This window comes from Nycticebus coucang, chromosome 6 (assembly GCF_027406575.1).
Source record: "Nycticebus coucang isolate mNycCou1 chromosome 6, mNycCou1.pri, whole genome shotgun sequence".
NCBI classification, from domain to species: Eukaryota; Metazoa; Chordata; class Mammalia; order Primates; family Lorisidae; genus Nycticebus; species Nycticebus coucang.
Genome location: NC_069785.1, coordinates 101,426,603 through 101,451,040, shown reverse-complemented (window position 1 = coordinate 101,451,040; position 24,438 = coordinate 101,426,603). Strand labels below are relative to the sequence as shown.

The following is a 24,438-nucleotide window of genomic DNA, read 5'->3' as shown; positions in this document are numbered from 1 at the left end:
CACAACTGTTCCTTAGGTCCCAAATGAGGAACTGTGTTGAAAATCCTGAGTTTGCAATGGCAAGCGTTACAAATGATGGTCTATTCTTAGGAATTCTCTAAGGATTCCAACTCTGAGAGCTAAAAAAGGGTAGTGTTTCCATTTTCATCCTCCACCCTCTCTCATGTCCAGTATCTATCTCTCACCAGTGGAGAGGCGATAAAGATTTCTGTAGCATCCTCAATCAGAAATCACAGGTGACCCTCAAGGACCACAGGACATCAGGGGCATTGTGTTTTCACTCGGTCTCTGCAGTCCTGACCACTGCACCTGGTCTGCACCGATTCCAGTAGATGACATTTCATCTCTAAGCTGTGAGGGAGGAAACACTCCTCATTCTCTCTAACAGTCATATGTTGACAATAGAATTCTCTAGAGGAGAATGATACACACACAGATAAATTCTAGATACACACACATATAAATTCTAGAATGCAATCCCAAAAGATAACACCTTAATCTGAGGTTTAAAATGAATCTCCTTAAAATAGTTGCACAGAGTATTGCTAAGGAGTATACTGTTCCAAAATTTGTTCACAAAAAAGGAAATTGCCAGACCAGTTTTCCTTGGAAGACTTTAGCCTTCCAACTGTGTTGGGCAGAATACTGCACTGCTGTGGCCCCAACATGTTCACAACCCAATTCCTGGAATTTGTGAATATATTACCTTACATGGCAAAAGGGACTTTGCACATATAACTAAAGTTAAAGACCTTGAGATAGAGAAACTATCTTGGATTATCCAGGTGGGAGAACATTGCCCAGTCATGACCACAGGAAGATTTGATTGTAGAAAATGGGTCAGAGCCATGCCAGGCTGATGGCTGTGAAGACTGAAGAAGAAGCCACGAGCCAAATTGCATGTGTGGCCTCTGGAAACTGGCATGGACAAGCAAACACATTTGCCCACTAGGCCTCCAGAATGAATGTAGCCCCATCAACCTGCTAACTTTAGCTCTGTGAGACTCCTGTTGGAATTCCAACCTCCAAAACCGTAAGATAATAGATGCATGTTGTTTCAAGCCACTAGGTTTTTTGGAATTGGTTACAGCAGCAATAAAAAGCTAACATGCCAGCAAATAGAACTCTCAGGTTGTTAATGCATTGAAACTGTTTAAACCTACCAGTTTAAAAGGAAGGCAGGTCATTGTTTGCACCTAGACACTTGCCTTTGGGCTCACTGTCCCTCCCTCCTGTATGCCCTGTCTGGACTTCTGGCTCATCCAATTCAGGACTCATTCTCAAGTACATAGCTCAGTCTTTCTGACTTCCATCCTGTCACAGGGGATGTGAAACTCTCTGTTTAATCCCCCAAGGACATAGCTGGCACAAATCCTGTTAACTCGGGGCCAAATGATATAGGAGTTTGATTGCCCAATAAATGAACACTCATTTTTTGCTGAAGTATGAAACCAGTGAGGAGATAAAGATAAAAATGTCAGCTTCATTGCTGAGAAAAATTGACTGTACACAGGGCTTCAGCTCCAAGTCAAAAAGTCTTGCTAACACTGCCTGCTTTCTACCCCCCCCAAGTCTAGAACTTGGGGGGCTTCCCACTGGGGAAAAGTTTTGTCCATAGATAAGAAACCCTTACCCATGACTGTTGTCTCACACTGGCCCAGGACTGAGAAGGAAGAATGAGAAAGCCTCAGTAAGTGAACTTTTGTTACAGTCAATTGAGAAAAGCAGATGAAAAAACAATTAAATCTCATTCAAATGAGATATCTCCAAATTTCCTTTTATTCCTGTCATATTGATGTGGGTATATGTATCACTAACAAGGGATTTTTTTTTCATTTTTAACAGATATAATAATTGTACATGTTTATGGGGTACAATGTGAGGCTTCAGTACACACATACACCATGTAATGATAGTAACAGGGTAATTAGCACATATATCAACCTCAAACATTTATCATTTCTTTGTAGTGGAACATTCAACATTCTCTCTTCCAGCTAAGTTGTGATATACAATTTCTTATTGTCAACTATAGCCACCCTACTATGCAATAGAATGCCAAAAATCATTCTTTCTTTCTAATTGTAACTTTGTAACCTTTGATCAACTTCTCCCAATCGCTGCTGCTCCCTACCCTCCCAAGGCTCTAATAACCACTGTTCTATTGATGACTTCTATAAGACCAACTTTCTTATATTCCACATGTGATAAGCTCATGTGGTATTTGTGTTTCTGTTCCTGGCTTATTTCATTTAACACTATACCCTCCAAATATATCCTAATTTTCACCGATGACAAAATTTCATTATTTTTTATGGCTGATTAGTATTCAGTTGCATTTTCTTTTTCTATTCATCCATTGTTGGGCACTTAGGTTGATTCCATCTCTTAACTATTGTGAACAGTGCTCCAATAAACATGTGAGTGTAGACATGTGTTTGACATAGTCATTTCCCTTGGATATATACACGGTACTGAGATTGCCATGGTAGATCTACTGCTAATATTTTGAGGAAACTCCATACCATTTTCCATAAGGCTACATTAATTTTCATCCCCACAAATAGTTCATAAATGTTCTCTTTTCTCCACACCCTCACAAGTATCTCCTGTCTTTTCTTTCTATTAACAATCATTCTTACTGGAGTGAGTTGATATCTCATTGTGGTTTTGATTTGTATTTCTCAGATCATTAGAGATATTAACCATTTTTTCACATATATGTGAAAAATGTATGTTAAGAAATGTCTGAGAAAAGTCTGTTGTCCATTTTTAAATAAAATTATTTGTTTTTGCTATTGGGTTGTTTGGGTTCCTTATATATTCTAGATATTAACCCTTTGTCAGATGTACGGCATACAGATATTTTGTCTCTTTACTCTTTTGGTTGTTTCCTTTGCTGTATAGAAACTTTTTAGTTTGATATAATTCCATTTGTATATTTTTGCTTTTGCTGCCTGTGCTTTTGAAGTCTTATCAAAAAGAAAAAAATCCTTACACAGCCGAACATCATAAAAACCTTCCCCTGTTTTCTTCTGTTAGTTTCATAGTTTCAAGTCTTACGTGTAAGTCTTTTGAGTTGATTTTTGTATACGGCAAAATATAGGGGTTCAGTTTCATTATTCTGCATATGGATATCTAATTTTGTCAGCATTGTTTATCAAAGAGAATGTCCTTTCTCCAATGTGTGTTCTTGGCACCTTTGTGAAAAATCAGTTGGCTCTATAGATTCATGGACTCATTTCTGAGCTTTCTATGAGTCTATGTTATTATGCTAATACTTTATTTTAGTTACTACATCTTTGTAGTTTATGTTGAAGTTATGTAGCATGATGCTTGTAACTTATTATTTTTCTCAAGATTGCTTTGGTTATTCAGGGTCTTTTGTAGTTCTATATAATTTCTTTTTAATGTCCACCCAAAAGTCCAACATACAAATTTTAAGATTGCTTTCTCTTGGGCATTTTAATATTAATTTTTCCAGTCCTTGAACAAGGATATCTTTCCATTTATTTGTGTCCTCTTCAACTTATTTCATTTATGTTTTATAGTTTTCAGGTTTGAGATCTTTTACCTACTTGGATAAATTTATTCTTAGGTATAATTATTGCCAGGTGGGACTGGTTTTTCTTTTTCAGATAGCTCACCATTAGTATACAGACATGCTGCTGATTTTTGTATGTTAATTTTGTATCCTTCAACTTTGCTGAATTTGTTTATTGGTTCCAGCGGTTTCTTAGCAAACTTAGCAAATTGTTTCTTTAGCATTTTCTCTATATAAAATCATGTTTTCTGCAGGGACAATTTAACTGACCCCTTTCCTATCTGTATGCCTTTTATTTCTCTTGCCTAATCACTCTGGCTAAAACTTCCAGCACTGTGTTGAATAGAAGTAGTAAAAGTGAGCATCTCTGGCTTTAGACCTTAGAGGAAAAGCTTTCAACTTTTCCCAATTTTTGTCATGTATGGCCTTCATTGTGCTGAGGTATGCTATGATTTAGATGTTTATCCCCTCCAAATTTCATGTTGAAATTTGAAGTCAGGGCCTAATAGGAGGCATTTGGGTTACAGCAGTGGATCCTTCGTGAATAGATTACCGCACTCCCTTACTGTATTAGTTTCCAGGAAAGCAGATTGTTAAAAAGAACCTGGAACCTCCTCTCCTTTCTGTTGCTTCTTCAATGATCATGTGACACTGCACATGCCAACTCCCTTTTGCCTTCCACCAGGAGAGAAATCAGCTTGAGGTTCTCACCAGATGAAGATGCCCCATATTGAACTTTTCTGTCATTAGAAGTGAGCCAAATAAGCCTTTTTTTATATAAATTTCCCAGCCTCAAGTATTGTTCATAACAACAAAAAAATTGACAGAGACAGGATATATACCTTCTATATTTAATTTACTGTGAGGAATGTTGACTTGCCAAATGCTTTTTCTGTATCTATTGCAATGATCATAAGGTTTTTGTCCTTTCCATTAAAGTGACATGTTACATTTATTGATTTGAATACTTTAAACCATCCTTGAATCCCTGATAGGTAAAAACTTACTCCTACTATTTTGCTAATTGTTTCCTGGTTGTTTTGTAGAACTTTTGTTCTTTTCTTCCTTCCTCTCTTGTTGTTTACATTTCTTTTTCTTTTCTTTTTTTTTTTTTTTTTTTGGTTTACCTTTCTGGTGATTTGGTGGTTTTCTGTGGTGCTAAGCTTTGATTCCTTTCTTTTACTCTTGTGTATCAGCTGTAATTTCTTTCTTTGTGATTATCATGAGACCAATATATAGATCATTATAGTTATAATAGATAATTTTAAGCTGATTGTTAAGTTTAAGCTAACAACTTAACTTTGGTTGCATAAAAATATTCTAGACTTTTGCTCTTCCCCCATTATATATATATTGCCTTAATTTACATCTGTTTATATTGTGTGTTACTTAATAGGTAATTGTAGCTGTTATTTTTTAATATTTAAGCTTTTAAGCTTCATACTAGAGATTTGAAAGATTTACATAACAGCATTATAGTACTGAATTATTCTGAGTTTCATTATGAGTTTACTTCTACTAGTGAGTCTTACAAGTTCACATGTTTTCATGATACCAATTATTATCCTTTTGCTTCCAGTTACACCATTCCCTTAAGCATTCTTATAAGGCTAATCTAATGGTGTTGAATTCCCACAGCTTTTGCTTGTCTGAGAAAGACTGTTTTTTCTTCATTTCTGAAGAATAATTTTGGTGGATATGGTATTCTTGGCTGACATTTTTTTTCTTTCAGCACTTTGAATATATAATCCAAATTTTCTCCCCACCTGCAAGGTTGCTGCTAATACCTATTTTGATATCTTTGCATAAAAATATTCTCACTCAGACCATGAATTCTTTTCCTGATTTCACTGGCTTGGCTTCCCTATTGTGCAAGACCACCTATTCCTTGAGGGGCAGGGTACTTTATGGGCTTGGGTGCCAAAGTCATGGCCACTCTACTGGGCCTAGGCTCCAAGTAGCCAGGATTACAGTGTTGCAGCCATCTGTGTGAGCATGGTGGAATGACAGCAGAGCCTAATGGATGAAGGGATGCTGTGCTCCAGAGTATCAGGAGCACTCTAGCAGCAGTTTAAAGTTGCAAAATAGTGCCATGATGTAGCAGCTTGGGTCTTCGGAGGTGGGGATGCACAATAGGGGGTCCTACTCTGGAGAAATGCATACATGGGACTCAAAGAAGTTCCCCAAATTAGGCTCGGACCTTAAGAGGACCATAGCATTCTCCTGTACCATGGACAGATGGTATGTGTGGTGGAAATGAGGGCTGCTGGAAGTCTCCTGCTTAACTTTCACCTATTAAGGGGATGTCCCTCTGGCTCTGAGCTGATCCTGGTAGGGGAGATGGTGTGGCAGAGGCAAGGTGCTTTACTCTCCTCTCCAGCTGCTGTGCTGAGTTGCTGTGCTCCACAGACATTCTGCCATTCCCTTGCTGTCTTCCACTACTCTCCTGCAGTCAATCTAGCTGAACTGCAGTTACTTATTTGTTATTTTGGTCCTTTTTGGGTCCTAGTTTGCCATCTTGCTGACATTCAGGAAATGTTTTGAGTGGAAAATAAAATAGGCTCTTTCTAATATTCATTTTATATTTTCAAATTTGTAAAGCAAAATGTTAATATTTGAATTTTGGTTTTTAGTGTTGATTGATAGGGAATTAGAGTAAGGTTTATAAATTCTTCCTTCTATGTGATTTTCTGGTGAGTGAACTACAGCATTCCTTGACACATTTTGTAGTAGGTGTGAATGTGTGGTTTTGAGTGGTAGAAATAGCACTAGACCAGTTCATGTTTGCACTCTTCCCATGTGACCTTCAAACACCAAATTTACCTCCCTCAGACTCAGACCCTTCATTTGCAAAAGAGAAATTATCCTACCACATCTGCTTGGAGACACTGCAAAGGTCATTGAGATAATGGGCATCACAGTATTCTGACCTTTGAAGGAGCTTGCAGGTATTATGTATCATTTCTATAAAGCCAGAAATTATTAAATGCTTACCAAATTAGATCATGAATGTGACATGGCCTAAAATGGTAGTATAAATGGAAAGTATTAGATATATAAAACCTGTTGTGAATTAAAGGAATATTCAAATTTTCCACAAGGGTATCAAGGAGACTACAGTATACATTGCATGTGATACTATAACTTAAAACATGAATATATTATATTGAATTATGTATTTTTATTGTAGGACTTACATGATTGCTGCATGTCTTATACCGAATATTCTGCCCTTCACAATTCCTAAAGGAAAAAGAAAGAAAAAAGAAAATAATGATTTCATAGAAGATACAAGAAGTAAAAAAAAAAAATAAGGTTCTAGTTCCCTGTTAAACTTTTACTAGCACATATTACCTCAACGATTCAAAGTTCAAATTCTAAGAAATTAACTTTCATGGATCAGGGGACCAAAAAGTTTCATGAAGTGTCATATTAAACAGAGAGTGACTTCTTTAGTTGATTAATATAATAACATTAGTCATACACAATTCTTACCCCAGGGTCCATATAACCACTGAAATTAATGTGAAATGTGGTGTGTGCCCATCATGTGTGCACCTGTGTATTTCTTCTATATGGAAGAAGGAAAAGAAGCACGTGTGTGGCACGTCTTCCCCAGGAAATTTCTCTCTCCAACTTACTCAGGCACCTGAGTTAGCTGGGCTCACTGTCCTCCTTCTCTAATTCTCTGTTAGAAATTTGCTTGAGGCAATGCTTTCATTTTATTTCAGTCATTGACTGAATGGCTGAAATGGATCCTACAGAATAGTGTTGAGGCAGCTTTCTTGGGATGCCAATACTGGTAGGTTTGATAATTCTCCAGAGATGACCACCACATAACCTGTCCTCCCGTCCAGCCACCAGCTCTGGGACTCTCCCACTCATGTTCCAGGCAGACTTTTCCTTTGGGACGTCAGCATTCCACACAGTAGGAATCTTCCTCGGTCCACTGCTGCTGCTCTATATTTTACATAAACCCCTTAAAGGAATCCGAGCAATTCGTGGCAATTTCCCTAATTTTTCAGTGGAGTTACATATTTTTCCCTTTATCTTTTTCTTATTGATTCTATGGAAAATTTGGAGCAAGAAAAGATAAAAACAGGCTTAACTAATCATCTTGAATGAAAGATACTATCTAGGGTTTAAAAAAAATTATTCCTGTGGAACAGAAGACTTTAAAGTAGATCTGAGGAGATTGTTTTTTGGTGGTAGTATTTAAACATGAATCTGTATTAAATGATTTACAAATTTAAACTCATCACATATACTTTCTGATTATTCTATTTTTAATGATTATAAAAGGAATAAGTGAAAAACAGTAATGTTCCAAGAAGTACAGAGATAGAAAATCACTCATCCAAAATCCCATCACCAAGAATTTTATTTTCTTGGCATTTAATCTTCCAATGTTTCTGCCACGATTTATTTACAGAGTTGAAAAATCATACTAATAATTCATCTTTGTGTTTGTTTAATCTAATATAAGCATTTTCCCATTTCACTGATGATTTTTTGGGAAAATTTGTTTTAATGATTGGGTAACAGTCCATTATAGTAGTTCAGAATTTAAAAGGTTTGGCGTGGAGCCCATTGCTCGGTGGTTAGGGTGCTGGCCACATGCACTGGGTCTGGTGGGTCTGAACCTGGCCCAGGCCTGCTAAACAACAACAAAAATAGCCGGGCACTGTAGCAGGTGCCTATAGTCCCAGCTACTTGGAAGGCTGAGGCAAGAGAAGAGTTTGAGGTTGAAGAGTTTGAGGTTGCTGTGAGCTGTGATGCCACAGCACTCTACCAATATAGTAAATCTCCAAAAAAAAAAAAAAGAATTTAAGAAGTTTTAAATTGTGGCAAAATGCACATAACATAAAATTTACCATACTAAGCATTTTTAAGTGTATAGTATTTTTAAATATATTTACATTGGTGTGCTGACATTACCTTTTAAAGATAAGGTGCTTCTTTTTTCCCCTACTTTTACATTTTTTTTTTCCATATCACGCTCAGCTTTTTTCCCCACTTCTTTTTTTTTTTTTTTTTTTTATTGTTGGGGATTCATTGAGGGTACAATAAGCCAGCTTACACTGATTGCAATTGTTAGGTAAAGTCCCTCTTGCAATCATGTCTTGCCCCCATAAAGTGTGACACACACCAAGCCCCCACCCCCTCCCTCCTTCCCTCTTTCTGTTTCCCCCCATAACCATAATTGTCATTAATTGTCCTCATATCAAAATTGAGCACATAGGATTCATGCTTCTCCATTCTTGTGATGCTTTACTAAGAATAATGTCTTCCACGTCCATCCAGGTTAATACGAAGGATGTAAAGTCTCCATTTTTTTTAATGGCTGAATAGTATTCCATGCTATACATATACCACAGCTTGTTACTCCATTCCTGGGTTGGTGGGCATTTAGGCTGTTTCCACATTTTGGCGATTGTAAATTGAGCTGCAATAAACAGTCTAGTACAAGTGTCCTTATGTTAAAAGGATTTTTTTCCTTCTGGGTAGATGCCCAGTAATGGGATTGCAGAATCAAATGGGAGGTCTAGCTTGAGTGCTTTGAGGTTTCTCCATACTTCCTTCCAGAAAGGTTGTACTAGTTTGCAGTCCCACCAGCAGTGTGAAAGTGTTCCCTTCTCTCCACATCCACGCCAGCATCTGCAGTTTTGAGATTTTGTGATGTGGGCCATTTTTTTAAATACAGCAAAATGCACTCTGGGGTGTATGTGGTTTTATGAGTTTTGACAAACCCATGCAGTTGTGTAACCACTGTCACATCAGTATTTGGAACATTTCCTTCACCTCCAAATGCCCTCATGGTGCCCCTGTGTAGTCAAACTCTTAACTATCCTCAGTTCCTGACAACCACGGATTAGTTTTCTGCCAGTTTTGACTTTTACAAAATTTCATATAAATGGAATCACAAACGCATATAGTTTTTGAGACTCTTTTTAACATAATATATTTAAAATTCACCTTTGTTGCCCAGGTGTGATGACTCATGGCTGTTATCTTAGCCTTGGAGTCCGAGGTGGGAGGATCACCTGAGCTCAGGAATTCGAGAACAGTCTGAGAAAGAGCAAGGCCCTGTCTCTACTAAAAATAGAAAAATTAGTCCGGATGGTGGTGAGTGCCTGTAGTCTCAGCTACTACTCAGGAGGCCGAGACAGGAGAATTCCTTGAACCTAGGAGTTTGAGGTTGCTGTGAGGTAGGCTGATGCCATGGCACTCTACCCAGGGTGGCAAAGTGAGATTATGTCTCAAAAAAACATAAAATAAATAAATAAATAAAATTCATCCTCATTGCATGTATCAGTAGTTTGCTGCTTTTCAATTGTATGTACAACAATTAATTCTTTCACCAGTTAGACATTTGAGTTGTTTTTAGTGTTTGCTAATTATTTTAAGAATGCCATGAACATTCACATATGAGTTTTGTGTTAAATAAAGTTTTCATTTCTTTTGTGTAAATACCAAGAAGTGGGATTCCTGACTCTGCTTATTTTTATATGCCATAAACATTCTTTGCTAAACATCTTTATGTTTTCATTTTTGTTCATACTTAGAATATATGTCTAGTAGTGAATAACAAATGCTAGTCCTAATATGCATTTTTCACATGTGAGTGGCTAACTCTTGGCTGGATATGAGATTGGAACATGACTGAAGCTTTGTGTTTCACATAGGAAAGGCAATACAGAAAGGTATGGCTTGCTATGTTAGTCAAAAGTATCTTATAGCTCTGTCCCAGGCTCACAATATAGACTGTATATCATTGGTCTACACCCTACTTCCCACTGTCCTAATAGTACTTTTTATATGACCCCTTTTCCTGAAAACTGTAAGCACGCATTGCTGATCTTTGACCTCTAGACTTAATTATTTTGCTCATGTGTTCTGTATTTCTTCCTGGAAACCTAAAGTTGCTTTGTTTTGTTAGTATTTGAAATAAAAGTTAAGTTATAGTCATGACGCACCTAGTTCTCTGCTCCTTTTCATCAATTTGTACTGAAAATGATGAGCCCTTTTGAATGAAATATTCAAAGTTTTTATTTATAGTGGTGCTGATTATTCTCAGACCAAGATTCTGATTACTGTTCTTGTTCTAAAAATGCCTGTAATTCTGAACTGATTATTTCTTTATTGATACATCTATGATTGTTTTCTTATATACATCTCCTTTATTTGAACTTGAACTTACAAGAAATCTCCTACAGATAGTCACAAGAAATTAGTCACAAGACTAATTTTATTTTACTATAGCGATTATTTTGTATTTTATTGGGGATGATACACTTTTTAATCTTTATTTTCACTCTTAATTATTTGTGTTCCTCAGACTCACCTTCCTGAATTTACATCTTGCACCATTTCACACCATCCTCACCTTACACTTTGTGTTCCAAAGGCAACATGAGCCCAGGTCTTCTGACATCTGTGTTTGCTGGGAGGTGTAACCCCTAATTAGATTTAGGTGGCTTTTAGAGAAAGAAGTTTTGGGGTGAAAAGAACAGCATCATGGCTGCCCTCCAAACCACTACCCATATCACATACAATTAATTTCTCCTTCTCTATTGTTGATTTACAACATCTTCTCAGATCATCTTTAGGGACTGACCATTTCTTAATACTTTGCAACATAGTGTTTCCATCTTTTGATTTCTCATAGGTATATTATTCCAAAATTTATTAAAGAGTTAATGAAACAATATTAGTGTTAAACCAGGGGGCTGGCAGAACAACTGTGTTGGGGTGGAGAAATCTTTCTCTTGGTCAAAGGGAACTGACTCCGTTCTGCTAGGAAACAGCCCTGCCTGCGGACAAGGTCATTCACTTACATGACTTATTTCATTTTGCTTTTTATGTGTCATTAAAAGAAAAGAAATAATAGAAAAAGTGAAAGGATAATTGAAATTACTCTGCTTTTTGTGGGAAATACCCAACTGAGGAAAGTTGTGAATAGAGTAAGCTTTTTGTACCATACTCACTTATGGTCCTAACAAGCTTTAGATTCTGTTTCATAGGGGCAGGCAAATTAGAGGGACACAGTTTAAGAAAGTATTAGCATTTAAAGAAATACTAGAATACAAAAACTCTTGAAATTTACAAAGAATGATGTTTTCTTTAAAAATGTTTTAGAACTTAAAAAATAATTTTTCAGAGCATTTTTAGTAATTGTTTAATTTTAGATGTTTAAATAAAAAACATTTTTGTAAAAAGAAATTTAAAACTAAAAGGTAAGAAAGGAATATATTACTCAAAGGCATCTTACAGCTCTGTCCCAAGCTCACAATATAGACTGTATATCATTGGTCTATGCACCACTGCTACCTGCTATGTCCTAATTATAAGCCAAGTGTCTAGGTAGGAGTCACTAACTTGCATCTTAAGTATTGAGCCTGAAAATCTAAGCCCCCTATGCCTCTACCACAAACCCCATTACAATAGCAGCAAAGTGATATGGAAAAAAGGGCATTTTATTTCATGAATTCTCAAAATATAACACATTATATTTTAGACTCACTTCTCCATCAGCCCCATCTTATCGTGAACCTGCTGTGTATCAAGATACGGATATAAAGGTGCAGAGAGAGGATCTCAATTTCCTCACAAGTCAGCAGTGAGGGTCTCTTTTAACCTAACCATCTCACTGCCATTTTTAACATTCTACTTCACTTTGCCCAAATCTGACACACAGGAAGCCCACTCACTGGCCTTTACGGATGTGGCATGCTTTGGTTAAATTTAGTATGAAAATGAACAAGTACTTCACGAAGTAGGCATAAAATGAAATGCAAGTTATTTTAAAGTTAAGGACATTAGAGTCCCAGTTCCCCAAGCAGGAACCCGCCAACTTATTCTAGAAACAATATCTTTGGTCCAACACAACTGAGCTGCAGAAATATTACTTACCAGTTTTTAATTTCATTCTAATTAGTATATGCAAGAGCTAATGGTTATCATGAGTATATGAAAATTCAAGAACATCATTTCACAATTATGCATTTTCTACCCATTACAACATTCATAACACCCTGAAATTAAAGATTTTTGAAGTCATAAATCTATGAATGCATAAAAAACATATGTTACTCCACATGAGGATACACTAAAACATTAATAAAATTTCCCTGGAGTTTATAGCAATATAATTTACTAGTGTCATAAAGACTGAGAAGTATGTGTTTTGAAGAATAAAAATATATTAATTTTGAAAATAGTAGTTAACTTAAACCTCTGTTTCCTATGGTTGGCACTTAACTAGAATATCACGTTCCAAATTTCTGCAAGAGAAAGAAACATTCTGGCTGGTTTTCACCACAAAAGAACTAAGTATTTAAAGTAATCAAATTCTGAAATAATTTTATCTGCAAAGAAACGAATGAGTAAAATAGCTACATTTATTCCCTTCCCTACATCCTGAATTTAAAGGTGCACATGATAAAAAAGAAAGCACTAAAATGCTTTCTAAACCTTTGACATGGCTTTTAGTTTGGTTTGATAGCTCCACATTCTTCTTCCAAGAAAAACTGACCACAAGCATTCAATATTTATGAAGACTTAATAATACTCTAAGGCTGTTCTAGGATAAAGAGACTTGATAGGCTTTCCAAGGGAAGTAGGTTTCCTTTTAAAAAATCTCAGAGTACTTCTCAAATGACAGTGAAAGTTCTTAATATGGAAGTGGGTCAGGAACGATTAACGTTTATTAAGGTTTCTGGCCGTGTAAAAGTGGGGCATGTGAATGAGTGAATTACTAAAGGACCTACTGCCCTTCTTTGGAATTAATCTAATTTCATTTTTATGCAAAACGTGATGTTACTGTCCCTATTTCTTAGTCATGAAACAAGGGGGAAATGAACCCTCATCCTATTGCAAACACCACAGAACACGTTATTCTCTCACTTACACGGGATGTTTTCTAGTCTCAGATATTTGTTCAAATTAGATGTGTTCAGGGAATGGGAAAGTTTGGAGATTCGCCAGTCTAAAAGCAAATTTCAGAATCCAGGCTAAGATCTGTCCAAAAGTAGACTAAATAAAAATTTGTAAATACTAAGAAATGAAAAAATTAAGCAAATCCTAGTTCAGAAATGGGTGTGGTGACTGAAAAAATGGCAGCATGCTGCTCATAAACCCCTGCAGCATGATTTTTTTTTTTAGCGTGATTTCATCTGAACATTCTTTTTGAAAATACCCTTAGTAATCCAATTTATAAATGCACCCCAATTTATTTCTCAATTCTTTTTATTTTACTTTGGTCAATTTTCCTAAATTTGATAAAGATTTGGGTTGGGTCCAAATTTTTTTTTTTTTATTAAATCATAGCTTTGTACATTAATGTGATCACGGGGCACCATACCCTGGTTTCATAGACTGTTTGACACATTTTCATCACACTGGTTAACATAGCCTTCCTGGCATTTTCTTAGTTATTGTGCTAAGACATTTACATTCCACATTTACTAAGTTTCACATATACCCTTGTAAGATGCACTTCAGGAGTAATCACCCTCCCTCTGGGGTCCAAATTTTGAACTATACTCACACTTCTACAATGAGCAATCTTGTAATGTCACTTTTGGCACACTGCACACATTTCTCTGGAACGTATGTCCATTGTGGGCATTTATAGTATCACTGCTCCCAGGTATTGACAAATTGCTCTCTAAAGTAGACATCCCATTATAAGCCTCATTACTAGAGCAGGAAATTTCTATTTTACATCTATGTCAATATTTGGCATTTAAAAAATTTTTTTACTTCAGAATATCAGGGAAGAAGGTACATATGTTTTGGTTACGTGAACAGCTTTCATACAGTTAGAGTGTGCCCCTCAGCAAGAAAGAGTGCATTAAACTTTTAAATGTTTTTCCAATCTGAAAATGTGAAATATCTCACTTTATATTCTTTTGCATTTATTTATTTATTTTATTTATTTTTTATGCAGTTTTTGGCCGGGGCTGGGTTTGAACCCGCCATCTCTGGCATATGGGGCCAGCACCCTACTCCTTCGAGCCACAGGCGCCACCCATTTGCATTTATTTTTAGTAAAGTTAATATTTTCAATTGTATTGGCTATGCGGGTTCTCCCTCTGTGAATTTATTTATATTCTTTCCTCATTTTTCTACTAGATTTTTTCCTTTTATTTTGTTGTTATGTAGAAGTTATGAAAATATTTCAGGACTGCTCCTCCTCTTCTCCGCCCCGCCGGCCGCGGGCGCGGGGGAAGTCTGCGCTGCCAGCGTGGAAACCGCGGCGGGGCGCGGGAGGCGGAAGTAGTGCCTAGGACAGCCAGGCCACCATCGGACTCCGCCACCCGCCTCAACCATGGACACGTCCCTGGAGAAGATAGCAGATCCTACATTAGCTGAAATGGGAAAAAACTTGAAGGAGGCAATGAAGATGCTAGAGGACAGTCAGAGAAGAACAGAGGAAGCAAATGGAAAGAAGGTCAAATCAGGGGATATTCCAGGACCACTCCAGGGCAGTGGACAAGATATGGTGAGCATCCTCCAGCTAGTTCAGAATCTGATGCATGGAGATGAAGATGAGGAACCCCAAAGTGCCCGAGCCCAGAGTATTGGAGAACAAGGTCACATGGCTTTGTTGGGGCATAGTTTGGGAGCTTATATTTCAACTCTGGACAAAGAGAAGCTGAGAAAACTTACCACTAGGATACTTTCAGATACTACCTTATGGCTATGCAGAATTTTCAGGTATGAAAATGGCTGTGCTTATTTCCATGAAGAAGAAAGAGAAGGACTTGCGAAGATCTGTAGGCTTGCCATTCATTCTCGTTATGAAGACTTTGTAGTGGAAGGATTCAACGTGTTATATAACAAAAAACCTGTAATATATCTTAGTGCTGCTGCTAGACCTGGCCTGGGCCAGTACCTTTGTAATCAGCTTGGCTTGCCCTTCCCCTGCTTCTGTCGTGTGCCCTGTAACACTATGTTTGGATCCCAGCATCAGATGGATGTGGCATTCCTGGAGAAACTGATTAAAGATGACATAGAACGAGGAAGACTGCCCCTGTTGCTTGTCGCAAATGCTGGAACTGCAGCAGTAGGACACACAGACAAGATCGGGCGATTGAAAGAACTCTGTGAGCAGTATGGCATATGGCTTCACGTGGAGGGTGTGAATCTGGCAACATTGGCTCTAGGTTATGTCACCTCATCAGTGCTGGCTGCAACCAAATGTGATAGCAGGACACTGACTCCTGGCCCGTGGCTGGGTTTGCCAGCTGTTCCTGCAGTGACACTCTATAAACATGATGATCCTGCCTTGACTTTAGTTGCCGGTCTTACGTCAAATAAGCCAGCAGACAAACTTCGTGCCCTGCCACTGTGGTTATCTTTACAATACTTGGGACTTGATGGGATTGTGGAGAGGATAAAGCATGCTTGCCAACTGAGTCAACGATTGCAGGAAAGTTTGAAGAAAGTGAACCACATCAAAATCCTAGTGGAAGATGAACTCAGCTCTCCAGTAGTGGTGTTCAGATTTTTCCAGGAGTTAACAGGCTCAGTGTCAGATCCAGCATTTAAAGCTGTCTCAGCACTCAACGTGGCACCTTCAACAGTCAGCCAGGAGAGACACTCTTGTGATGCGCTGAATCGCTGGCTGGGAGAACAGCTGAAACAGCTGGTGCCTTTGAGTGGCCTCACTGTCATGGATCTGGAAGTGGAGGGAACATGTGTGCGGTTCAGCCCTTTGACGACAGCAGCAGTTTTAGGAACCCGGGCAGAGGATGTGGATCAGCTGGTAGCCTACATACAGAGCAAGCTGCCGGTTCTGAGCTGTACACTGCAGCTGTGAGAGGAGTTTAAACAGGAAGTGGAAGGAACAGCAGGTCTCTTACATGTTGATGACCCTAACTGGCCTGGAATAGGGGTTGTCAGGTATGAACATGCTAATGATGATAAGAACAGTTTGAAATCAGATCCTGAAGGGGAAAAGATCCATGCTGGACTCCTGAAAAAGTTAAATGAATTGGAATCTGACCTTACATTCAAAATGGGCCCTGAATATAAAAGTATGAAGAGTTGTCTTTACATTGGTATGACGAGTGAGGACATAGACATTTCTGAACTTGTGGAGACCATTGTAGTCACAGCCCGGGAAATTGAGGAAAACTCAAGGCTCCTAGAAAACATGACCGAAGTCGTTCGGAAAGGAATTCAGGAAGCTCAGGTTGAACTGCAGAAGGCAAATGAGGAACGGCTTCTGGAAGAGGGAGTGTTACGGCAGATACCCGTGGTAGGCTCTGTGCTGAATTGGTTTTCTCCAGTACAAGCTTTACAGAAAGGAAGAACTTTTAACTTAACAGAAGGCTCTCTGGAATCCACAGAACCCATATATGTCTACAAAGCACAAGGTTCGGGAGTAACGCCACCTCCAACCCCCTCAGGCAGTCGCCCTAAACAGAGACTCCCAGGCCAAAAGCCTTTTAAAATTCCCTGAGAGGTTCAGATGCTTTGAGTGAGACCAGCTCAGTCAGTCACATTGAAGACTTAGAAAAGGCCGAGCACCTGTCCAGTGGGCCAGAGCACAACATCCTCGAGTCCAGCAGACCTGAGGGACACCCAGGAGCTCCCACCCCACAGAAGGCTGACAAGACTGAGGCCCTCCAGAAGAAGGCCCAGCACCCAGAAGATGACCCCCCACAGGTAGAAGAACCGGAGAACTTAAGATAAAATTCAGTGTTTGGTTTGAGACTGTACTGAATGTTGTTTCAGGAAGATGAAATTGTATTGAAAATGTGAACTGTGCCACATCCTAATACAATATAAATTACTGTTATTTGTGCTTAACTGAGACTTGCACAAATATGTGCCTGAAAGCCAGGCTTTCTAGGAAGGCTATCATTTTGTCTAATTTTATGTGTATGTAGATCAACTAATACCTGTTGTTTCCGTCCTACTCAACTGTAGTAATACCATCTTTTTCCTAAATTACCACAAACACTTTATATTTACAAAGAACACTCAGAATTTCAAGTGCCTGCCACTTGAAACCCTTGCTTTTATCTTTCTAAACATAAGCGTAATGAATACACATAGTTAACTTTTTGGTAAAACAGCTTTTGTTAGAACTCTCTGGGTTCTCTGCTGTACTTCTGCAGAGGCACTATAGCGCACTACAGCATTCTTTGCCACATGTTTTAGTTGGTCTTTAGTATGACCTAGGTGCAGTATACAATTGGACTGTTCAGCTTAAAGGAGAATGGGTTTCCATGGGATTGTAAATAAGAGTGTCAGAAGTTCTCTCCTGCCACCCCTAGCTGCTGCTCTTCTTGGAGACTTAAGTAAGGACTGTGTCCACTTGAGCTGTGGCAGGGCTTCTGTCCCGGACAGTCCTCTGCCACAATCCATTTCTCCCTTTATATACTGTTTGTAAACAAATTTAAGGAATCCTCTATTAAGAGTAACTGTAACGTCTTCTTCCTGACCATATATATGTATATTTTTAAATACTGGTAAAGCTTTTAAATTGGCACACAAGGACAGTGCTCATTTCTCTGTTTAATATCTAAGAACCTGATAGATGCTACCCTCAAGAGCCTACTCTTAAATGTGCTGTGTAGCACCTAGTTAGGTTTAAGTTACAAAATATGCCTTTGACCTGTTCCCACATTGAATGAAGCTTCTGTAGCCTCTGCTGCACTGGCAGTTCAGCCCTTGGGCCCAACTCAGACACAAGAACCAGAAGAGTAATTGATCTTAGGCTGATCAAGCCAGGAGACTTGCTCAAATTATCATTAGTAAAGTTATTATTGTCCATTTCTTTTTCAAAGTACAGCATCACTTCGTTTATCCTAAGTAATGGCCCCTATACCGTTTTTAGTCCAACAAAGTCAAGCTAGGAGACATCTTAAAATGGTGGGAATTCATATTGGGTATGTGGACCTGTAGTATTGGAAGCCTTAGTTATACCACATTTAGCCTCTAATTACATTCTGATGTGATGTGATTTTTGACATTTGACACTTGTCAAAATGCAGTTTTCCTTTTTTTAAGATTAAACTAAGTCTTCCCTGTTTATTTGGTGCAATGAAGAATAACAGATAAAATGGGGGAGGAGTAAATTATCACCTTTAACAAGATTAATTTTTAAATGTTTTTATATATATTTGGAATTGTTAAATTGGTTTTGCTGAAACATTTCACCCTTGAGATTCTATTTGAATGTTGATTTCAATAAAGGTTCTTAAAATTGCAAAAAAAAAAAAAAAAAAGAAGTTATGAAAATATTTCAAATACTAGTCCTTTATTGGTTATATTCATTGTCAAGATTTTCTGCTGCTCTATACTTTGTTTCTTTGTTAGGTTTATGGCATATTTTTATTATACAGAAGTGTTTCTTTATTGTACTTAAATTTATCAATATTTTCCTTTATAACTTGTACTCTTTGTATTTCAGTTAAGAAATATTTCACCATCTGGAAATCATAAAGATATTCTTGTATATATTTTTTCTAAATGCCTTCAAACACTGCTTTTTTATGAACAGACTTTAATCCACTTGGAATTTATTCTTTATATAGATCGACATGTTCTAATATTTTTCCTTTGCATATCAATGACTGTAGCTGAGCCCCATGTACTAATATCTATCTCGCCTCCACTAATTTATAACAGCATTTACAATATATCTCAAACTCCCACATAAGCATATTTCTGTTTCTGGACTCCTGATTTTGCTACATTTCATGTCCATGTCACTATTATGTTAAATGAAAAAATTTTACTGTCCAAGGAAGTCCCCTATTTTCTTTCTTTTTTTTTTTTTTTTTTTAATTTCAGGCCAATGTGAGGCTACAAACAACCAGGCCACAATATTTGAATTTGTTAGAGTCCCTCTTGTAGTTGGGTCCTGCACCAAAGAGGTATGCCATATACCCCTACATTGTATCCATTAAGTGGGAGCACCCAATCCCTCCCTTATTCCCTTTTCCTCTTCCTTTGTTCCCCCTCCTCCCAACTTGAACTGAAATGAATTTTACTCCTATGTAGGTGTGTATTAGTTCATCTACTGGCTTCATATAGTATTGAGTACATTGGATATGTGCTTTTCTATTCTAGTGATACTTTACTAAGAAGAATGTTTCAACTCCATCCAGGTTAATATTACAGATGTGAAGTCTCCATCTTTTTAACCGCTAACTAGTATTCCATAGTATCTATATACCACAGCTTGTAAATCCATTCCTGGGTTGATGGGCATTTAGTTTGCTTTCACATCTTGGAGATTGTAAATTGAGCTACAATAAACAATCTAGTGCAAATGTCCTTATGATAAAATGCTTTCTTTTCTTCTGGGTAGAAGCCTAGTAGTGGGATTGCAGGATCAAATGGGAAACCTAATTTGAGTTCTTTAAGGATTCTCCATACTTCTTTCCAAAGAGGCTATATGAGTTTGCAATCCCACCAACAGTATAAAAGTGTTCCTTCTCTCCACACCCCCACCAGCATCTGCAGCTTTGGGACTTTGTGATGTGGGCTAATCTTACTGGGTTAGGTGATATGTGAGGATAGTTTTGATTTGCATTTCTCTGATCATTAGGGACGATGAACATTTTTTCATGTTTGTTAGCCATTCATCTGTCTTCCTCAAAGAAAGTTCTGTTCATGTCTCTTGCCCAGTGAGAGATGGGACTGTTAGCTCTTTTTTTTTTTTTTTGTCGATTAATTAGAGTTCTCTATAGTTCCCACTTATCAAGCCTTTGCTAGATTTGTAATATGCAAATATTTTTTCCCATTCTGAAGGTTGTCTATTCACTTTAATTGTTGTGTCCATAGCTGTGCCAAAACTTTTCAGTTTAATTAAGTCTCATTTGTTTATTTTGGTTGTTTTTGCAATTGCCACTGAAGTCTTCTTCATAAAATATTTCCCCACGCCAATATCTTCAAGGGTTTTACCCATACATTCTTCAAGGATTTTTATTGTTTCATGCCTTAAATTTAAATCTTTTATTCATCTTGAGTTCATTTTGGTAAGTGGTGAGAGGTGTGGGTCCAGTTTCAGTCTTTTCATTTGGTTATCCAGTTTTGCCAGTACCATTTTAAATAGGGAATCTTGTCCCCAGTGTATGCTTTTGTTTGGTTTATCAAAGGTTAGATGGCTATAAGATATTTTCTTATTTTTTAAAATGGTTTTTCTTACCTTTGCATTTACATATAATACCTAGAATTGGAATTATGCTTAAAGACTACTAAAGAAATTTGTATGTTTACAATATTGCAACTTCCTATTTATGAGCATATTATATCTCTCCATTCAGTTATGTGTGTGTTCAAATCTTTCATACAGGTTTTGTACATTTTTTCTTGAATTTATTTCAGGGTACCATACATAGTTTTAGTGGTAACTTTTGGAAATCTTTTTTCCAATTATTTTTTGCTACTGTGTAAGAAGAGTGCAGTTATTGTTTGTACATTAATCTTGCTTCAAGTAATCGTCAATGAACTCTTATTAGTACTGGTATTTAAGGTATAGGGATTCTTGGATTTTCTATGTACACAGTTAATTTGGCTGTGAATATTGAGAGTCAAGTCTTCCTTTCTAATTCTTCTACTTCGTACTTTTTTTTCTAGCCTGACAGCATTGATTAGGGCCTCATGTGCAATAATGAATGTAAACGATGACAGGAAGCATTCTTATCTCCCACTTAATGCTAAAAAAAATGCAGTGACATTTTACTAAAAAGATGCCACTTTCCATACATTATAAGAGCACTCATTCCTAGTTTGCTAAGATTTTCTTTGCAAGTAAGTGTTCATTTTATGAAATGCTGTGCTTGCAACAATAGACAAGACTGTAGACTTTTCTTCCTTAAATCATCAATTCTGTGCTTGCAGGTGCTTACACGTGGCCAGTATCTCCTTGTGTGTCCAGTGTTTAGGATTGTGCACTCCCCAAAGCAGGGACCTAGTGATAGGATCCCATGCTGTTGGCTTGGTAGCCTGGTGACCAGTGTCTCCAGATCTCTCACAACTGCTGGTTAACATCAGAGCTATCAGAGGTTATAAGACAACTTTTCACATGAATTTCTCACCTCAAAGCTCCCAGGATCATGTGGGATAGATGCATCCAGCTTATTATATATAATACAGATAGGCCAATACATGCTCATCTCAAACTCTTAAGAGAATAGGTCCATTGTTTCAAAATGACTTTTTTTCCCATTCAAAATTAAGACCAAGATATTTAAATTCCCTGTGCTTCTTCCCCTAGTTCATCTATTTAGTAAGTGCATGCACCTGAGGGGGCCTGCCTTTATATTGGAGTTGCAGTTCCCATGGTGTGACTCAGAGACACTCAAGACTTGATCTCCTGTGATTAAGAAGGAATTAAAACTGAACATCCTGAGTTCTAGAGACCATCCAATCCCACCTCCATCCCTAGGACAGGCACAGAATCAGTTACACACTTACTGGTCTGGTATTCATTTTCCTCTGTGGATTTCCCTTAATTTCTGTTAAATTTGAACATATAGTTCAAATTTACTTTAAAAAAATGTATGTCCTGGGCAGCGTCTGTGCCTCAGTGGGTTAGGCACTGGCCCCATATACTGAGGGTGGCGGGTTCAAACCCAGCCCCAGCCAAACTGCAACAAAAAAAATAGCTGGGCCTTGTGGCAGGTGCCTGTAGTCCCAGCTACTCAGGAGGCTGAGGCAAGAGAATTGCCTAAGCCCAGGAGTTGGAGGTTGCTGTGAGTTGTGATGCCACAGCACTCTACTGAGGGTGATAAACTGAGACTCTGTCTCTACCATAAAAAAAAAGTATGTCCTATTTTAACTGGAAGATCTAGTATTTTTGTAAATCAAGTTAAATCTTTTATTTAAAAATAATTGTAAATCACATGCATTTGTAAGAAATAATGAAAAGAGATGCCACATATCCTTTACCCGGTTTCCCTCAGTGGTAACATCTTGCAACATTCTAGTACAATAAAACAAGCAGGATACTGATATAACACGGTAATGCACAGAACGTGTACATCACCACCAGGATCCCACAAGTTACCTTTCACATCCTTGCCTCCAACCCCAGTTCCTCCTGAACACCAGCAACTACTAATATGGTTTCCATTTCTATTTTTGTCATTTCAAGGATCTATTTTGTAGATGGAATCATGGTATACAACTTTTGGAGATTGTCTTTGCTTGTTATTTTTTTTTTTTAACATCATCATAATCCCTTAGAGATTCTTCATGGTCGCTGCATGTAGCAATGTTTTGTGTCCTGTTACCGCCGTGCAGAGTTCCATGTTATGTACACACCACGGTCTGTTTATCCGTTAATCCACTGAAGGGTATCTGTGTTGTTTCCATTTTTAGCTATTGTAAGTAAAGCTGCTTTATATATTTGTATATGGTTTTTTTATGTGAACTTGTCTCTATTGCTATGACATAAGTGCCCAAGAGCACAACTGCTAAGTTGTACTGTATCTGAATGCTTTTTTTTTTTTTTTTTAAGAAACTGATTGTTCTCCAGAATGGCTATGTCATTTTTTATTCCTATCACCAATATATGAGTAATACAGTTTCTCTACATCCTTCCAGCATTTCATGACAAGAACTTGTTTGTTTTTAGCTATTCTGATAGGTGTATAATGATATTTCATGGTGGCCCTAATCTGAATTTCCTTAATGGCTAGTAGTGTTGAATATCTTCTTATGTGTTTTTTTGCTATCTGTGTATTATCTTTGCTAAATATCAGTTCATGTCTTTTGTTCATTTTCTAATTAGATCATTTTTAAGTGTTTATATTTGAGTTCTTAATACAGATACTAGTCCTTTGCCAGACAGGTTGTTTACAAATATCTTCTCCCATTGATTTCTGAGTTCATCCCTCTGCCAACTCCACTGTTTTCCCCACTGTAGCTATGTGAGTCTCCACATCAAGTAAACTGATTCCTCCCACTCTATTCTTTTTAAATTTTTAAAATGACAGATAAAATTTTATACATTTATCATATATATGATATTTTGTAGTATATGTGCATTGTGAAATGACTAAATCAATCTAATTAACATATATTAATACATTATCTCACTAGTTATCATTTTTGTGGTGAGAACACTTAACATCCACTCTCTTAGTATTTTTCAAGAATACAACATATTGTTACTAACTGGAGTCACCAACTTGCACAGTAGATCTTGACTTTAGTCCTCTTATCCTTCAACCAACATCTTCCCACACCCCTTTCCCAACTGCTTCAACAAGATCAATTTTTTTAGCCTCCACCCAGGAGTGAGATCATGTGGTATTTGTCTTTCTCTGGTTCCTATTTCACTTAACATAATGTGTCCTAATTTCGTCCATGTTGTCAAAATTAGAAGACTTCCTTCCCTTTATGACCAAAACTAAATTAGTACAACCATTATGGAGAACAGCACTTGATTTTAGAAAGTGGTATAACATTGCCTTCAAATTTTTGAGGGAAAATCATTTCTACATAATCACATAGAAGGAAAAATAATTCACTTTTGAAGAGAAAATAAAAATACTTTCAGATATCTAGGAAGCTTCTAGAGAATGATTCACTAAAATGAGGGAAAAGGTAAAGAAGTGATGAAAAAAAAAAAAAAGAGATCTAACACAGAAGAGAGATAAATGACACTCCCAGAATAACAAAAAGATGAGATTCTAGGATGCCTCCTGAACTCCTTGCTAGACAGCAACAAGCTCAGCTACGGCTTTTACGAATTCATCAGGAAAGGGGTCTGAAGGAAGATCAAAGTGAATGAAATAGTGAAGGGAAAATAAGAATAATGAGCTTTTCTGAATTAGTGATATGCATCAAGAAAACTAAGAAAACAAGCTAACAAAAAACTCAAGATAATTACTGACTCTAGTGAAAAAATACCCCAGAAA

General features: G+C 37.4%; 2 protein-coding genes across 5 annotated transcripts in view; one reads left to right on the top strand and one right to left on the bottom strand.

Annotated features, from left to right (window-relative positions):
* ADAMTSL3 (ADAMTS like 3) overlaps positions 1–24,438 on the bottom strand; it is a 406,539-nt gene that overhangs the window by 248,251 nt on the left and 133,850 nt on the right. For all 4 annotated transcript variants that reach the window (XM_053593613.1, XM_053593612.1, XM_053593614.1 and 1 more), the window contains exon 5: positions 6,742–6,787. In XM_053593613.1, coding sequence (XP_053449588.1) covers positions 6,742–6,787 — 46 coding nt within the window. The remainder of the gene's footprint in view (positions 1–6,741; positions 6,788–24,438) is intronic.
* LOC128587464 (pyridoxal-dependent decarboxylase domain-containing protein 1-like) lies at positions 14,731–18,770 on the top strand. Its single transcript, XM_053593616.1, is given in 2 exon segments — positions 14,731–17,004; positions 17,007–18,770. Coding segments are annotated over 2 exon segments (2,370 nt in total). The 5' UTR covers positions 14,731–14,876; the 3' UTR covers positions 17,249–18,770.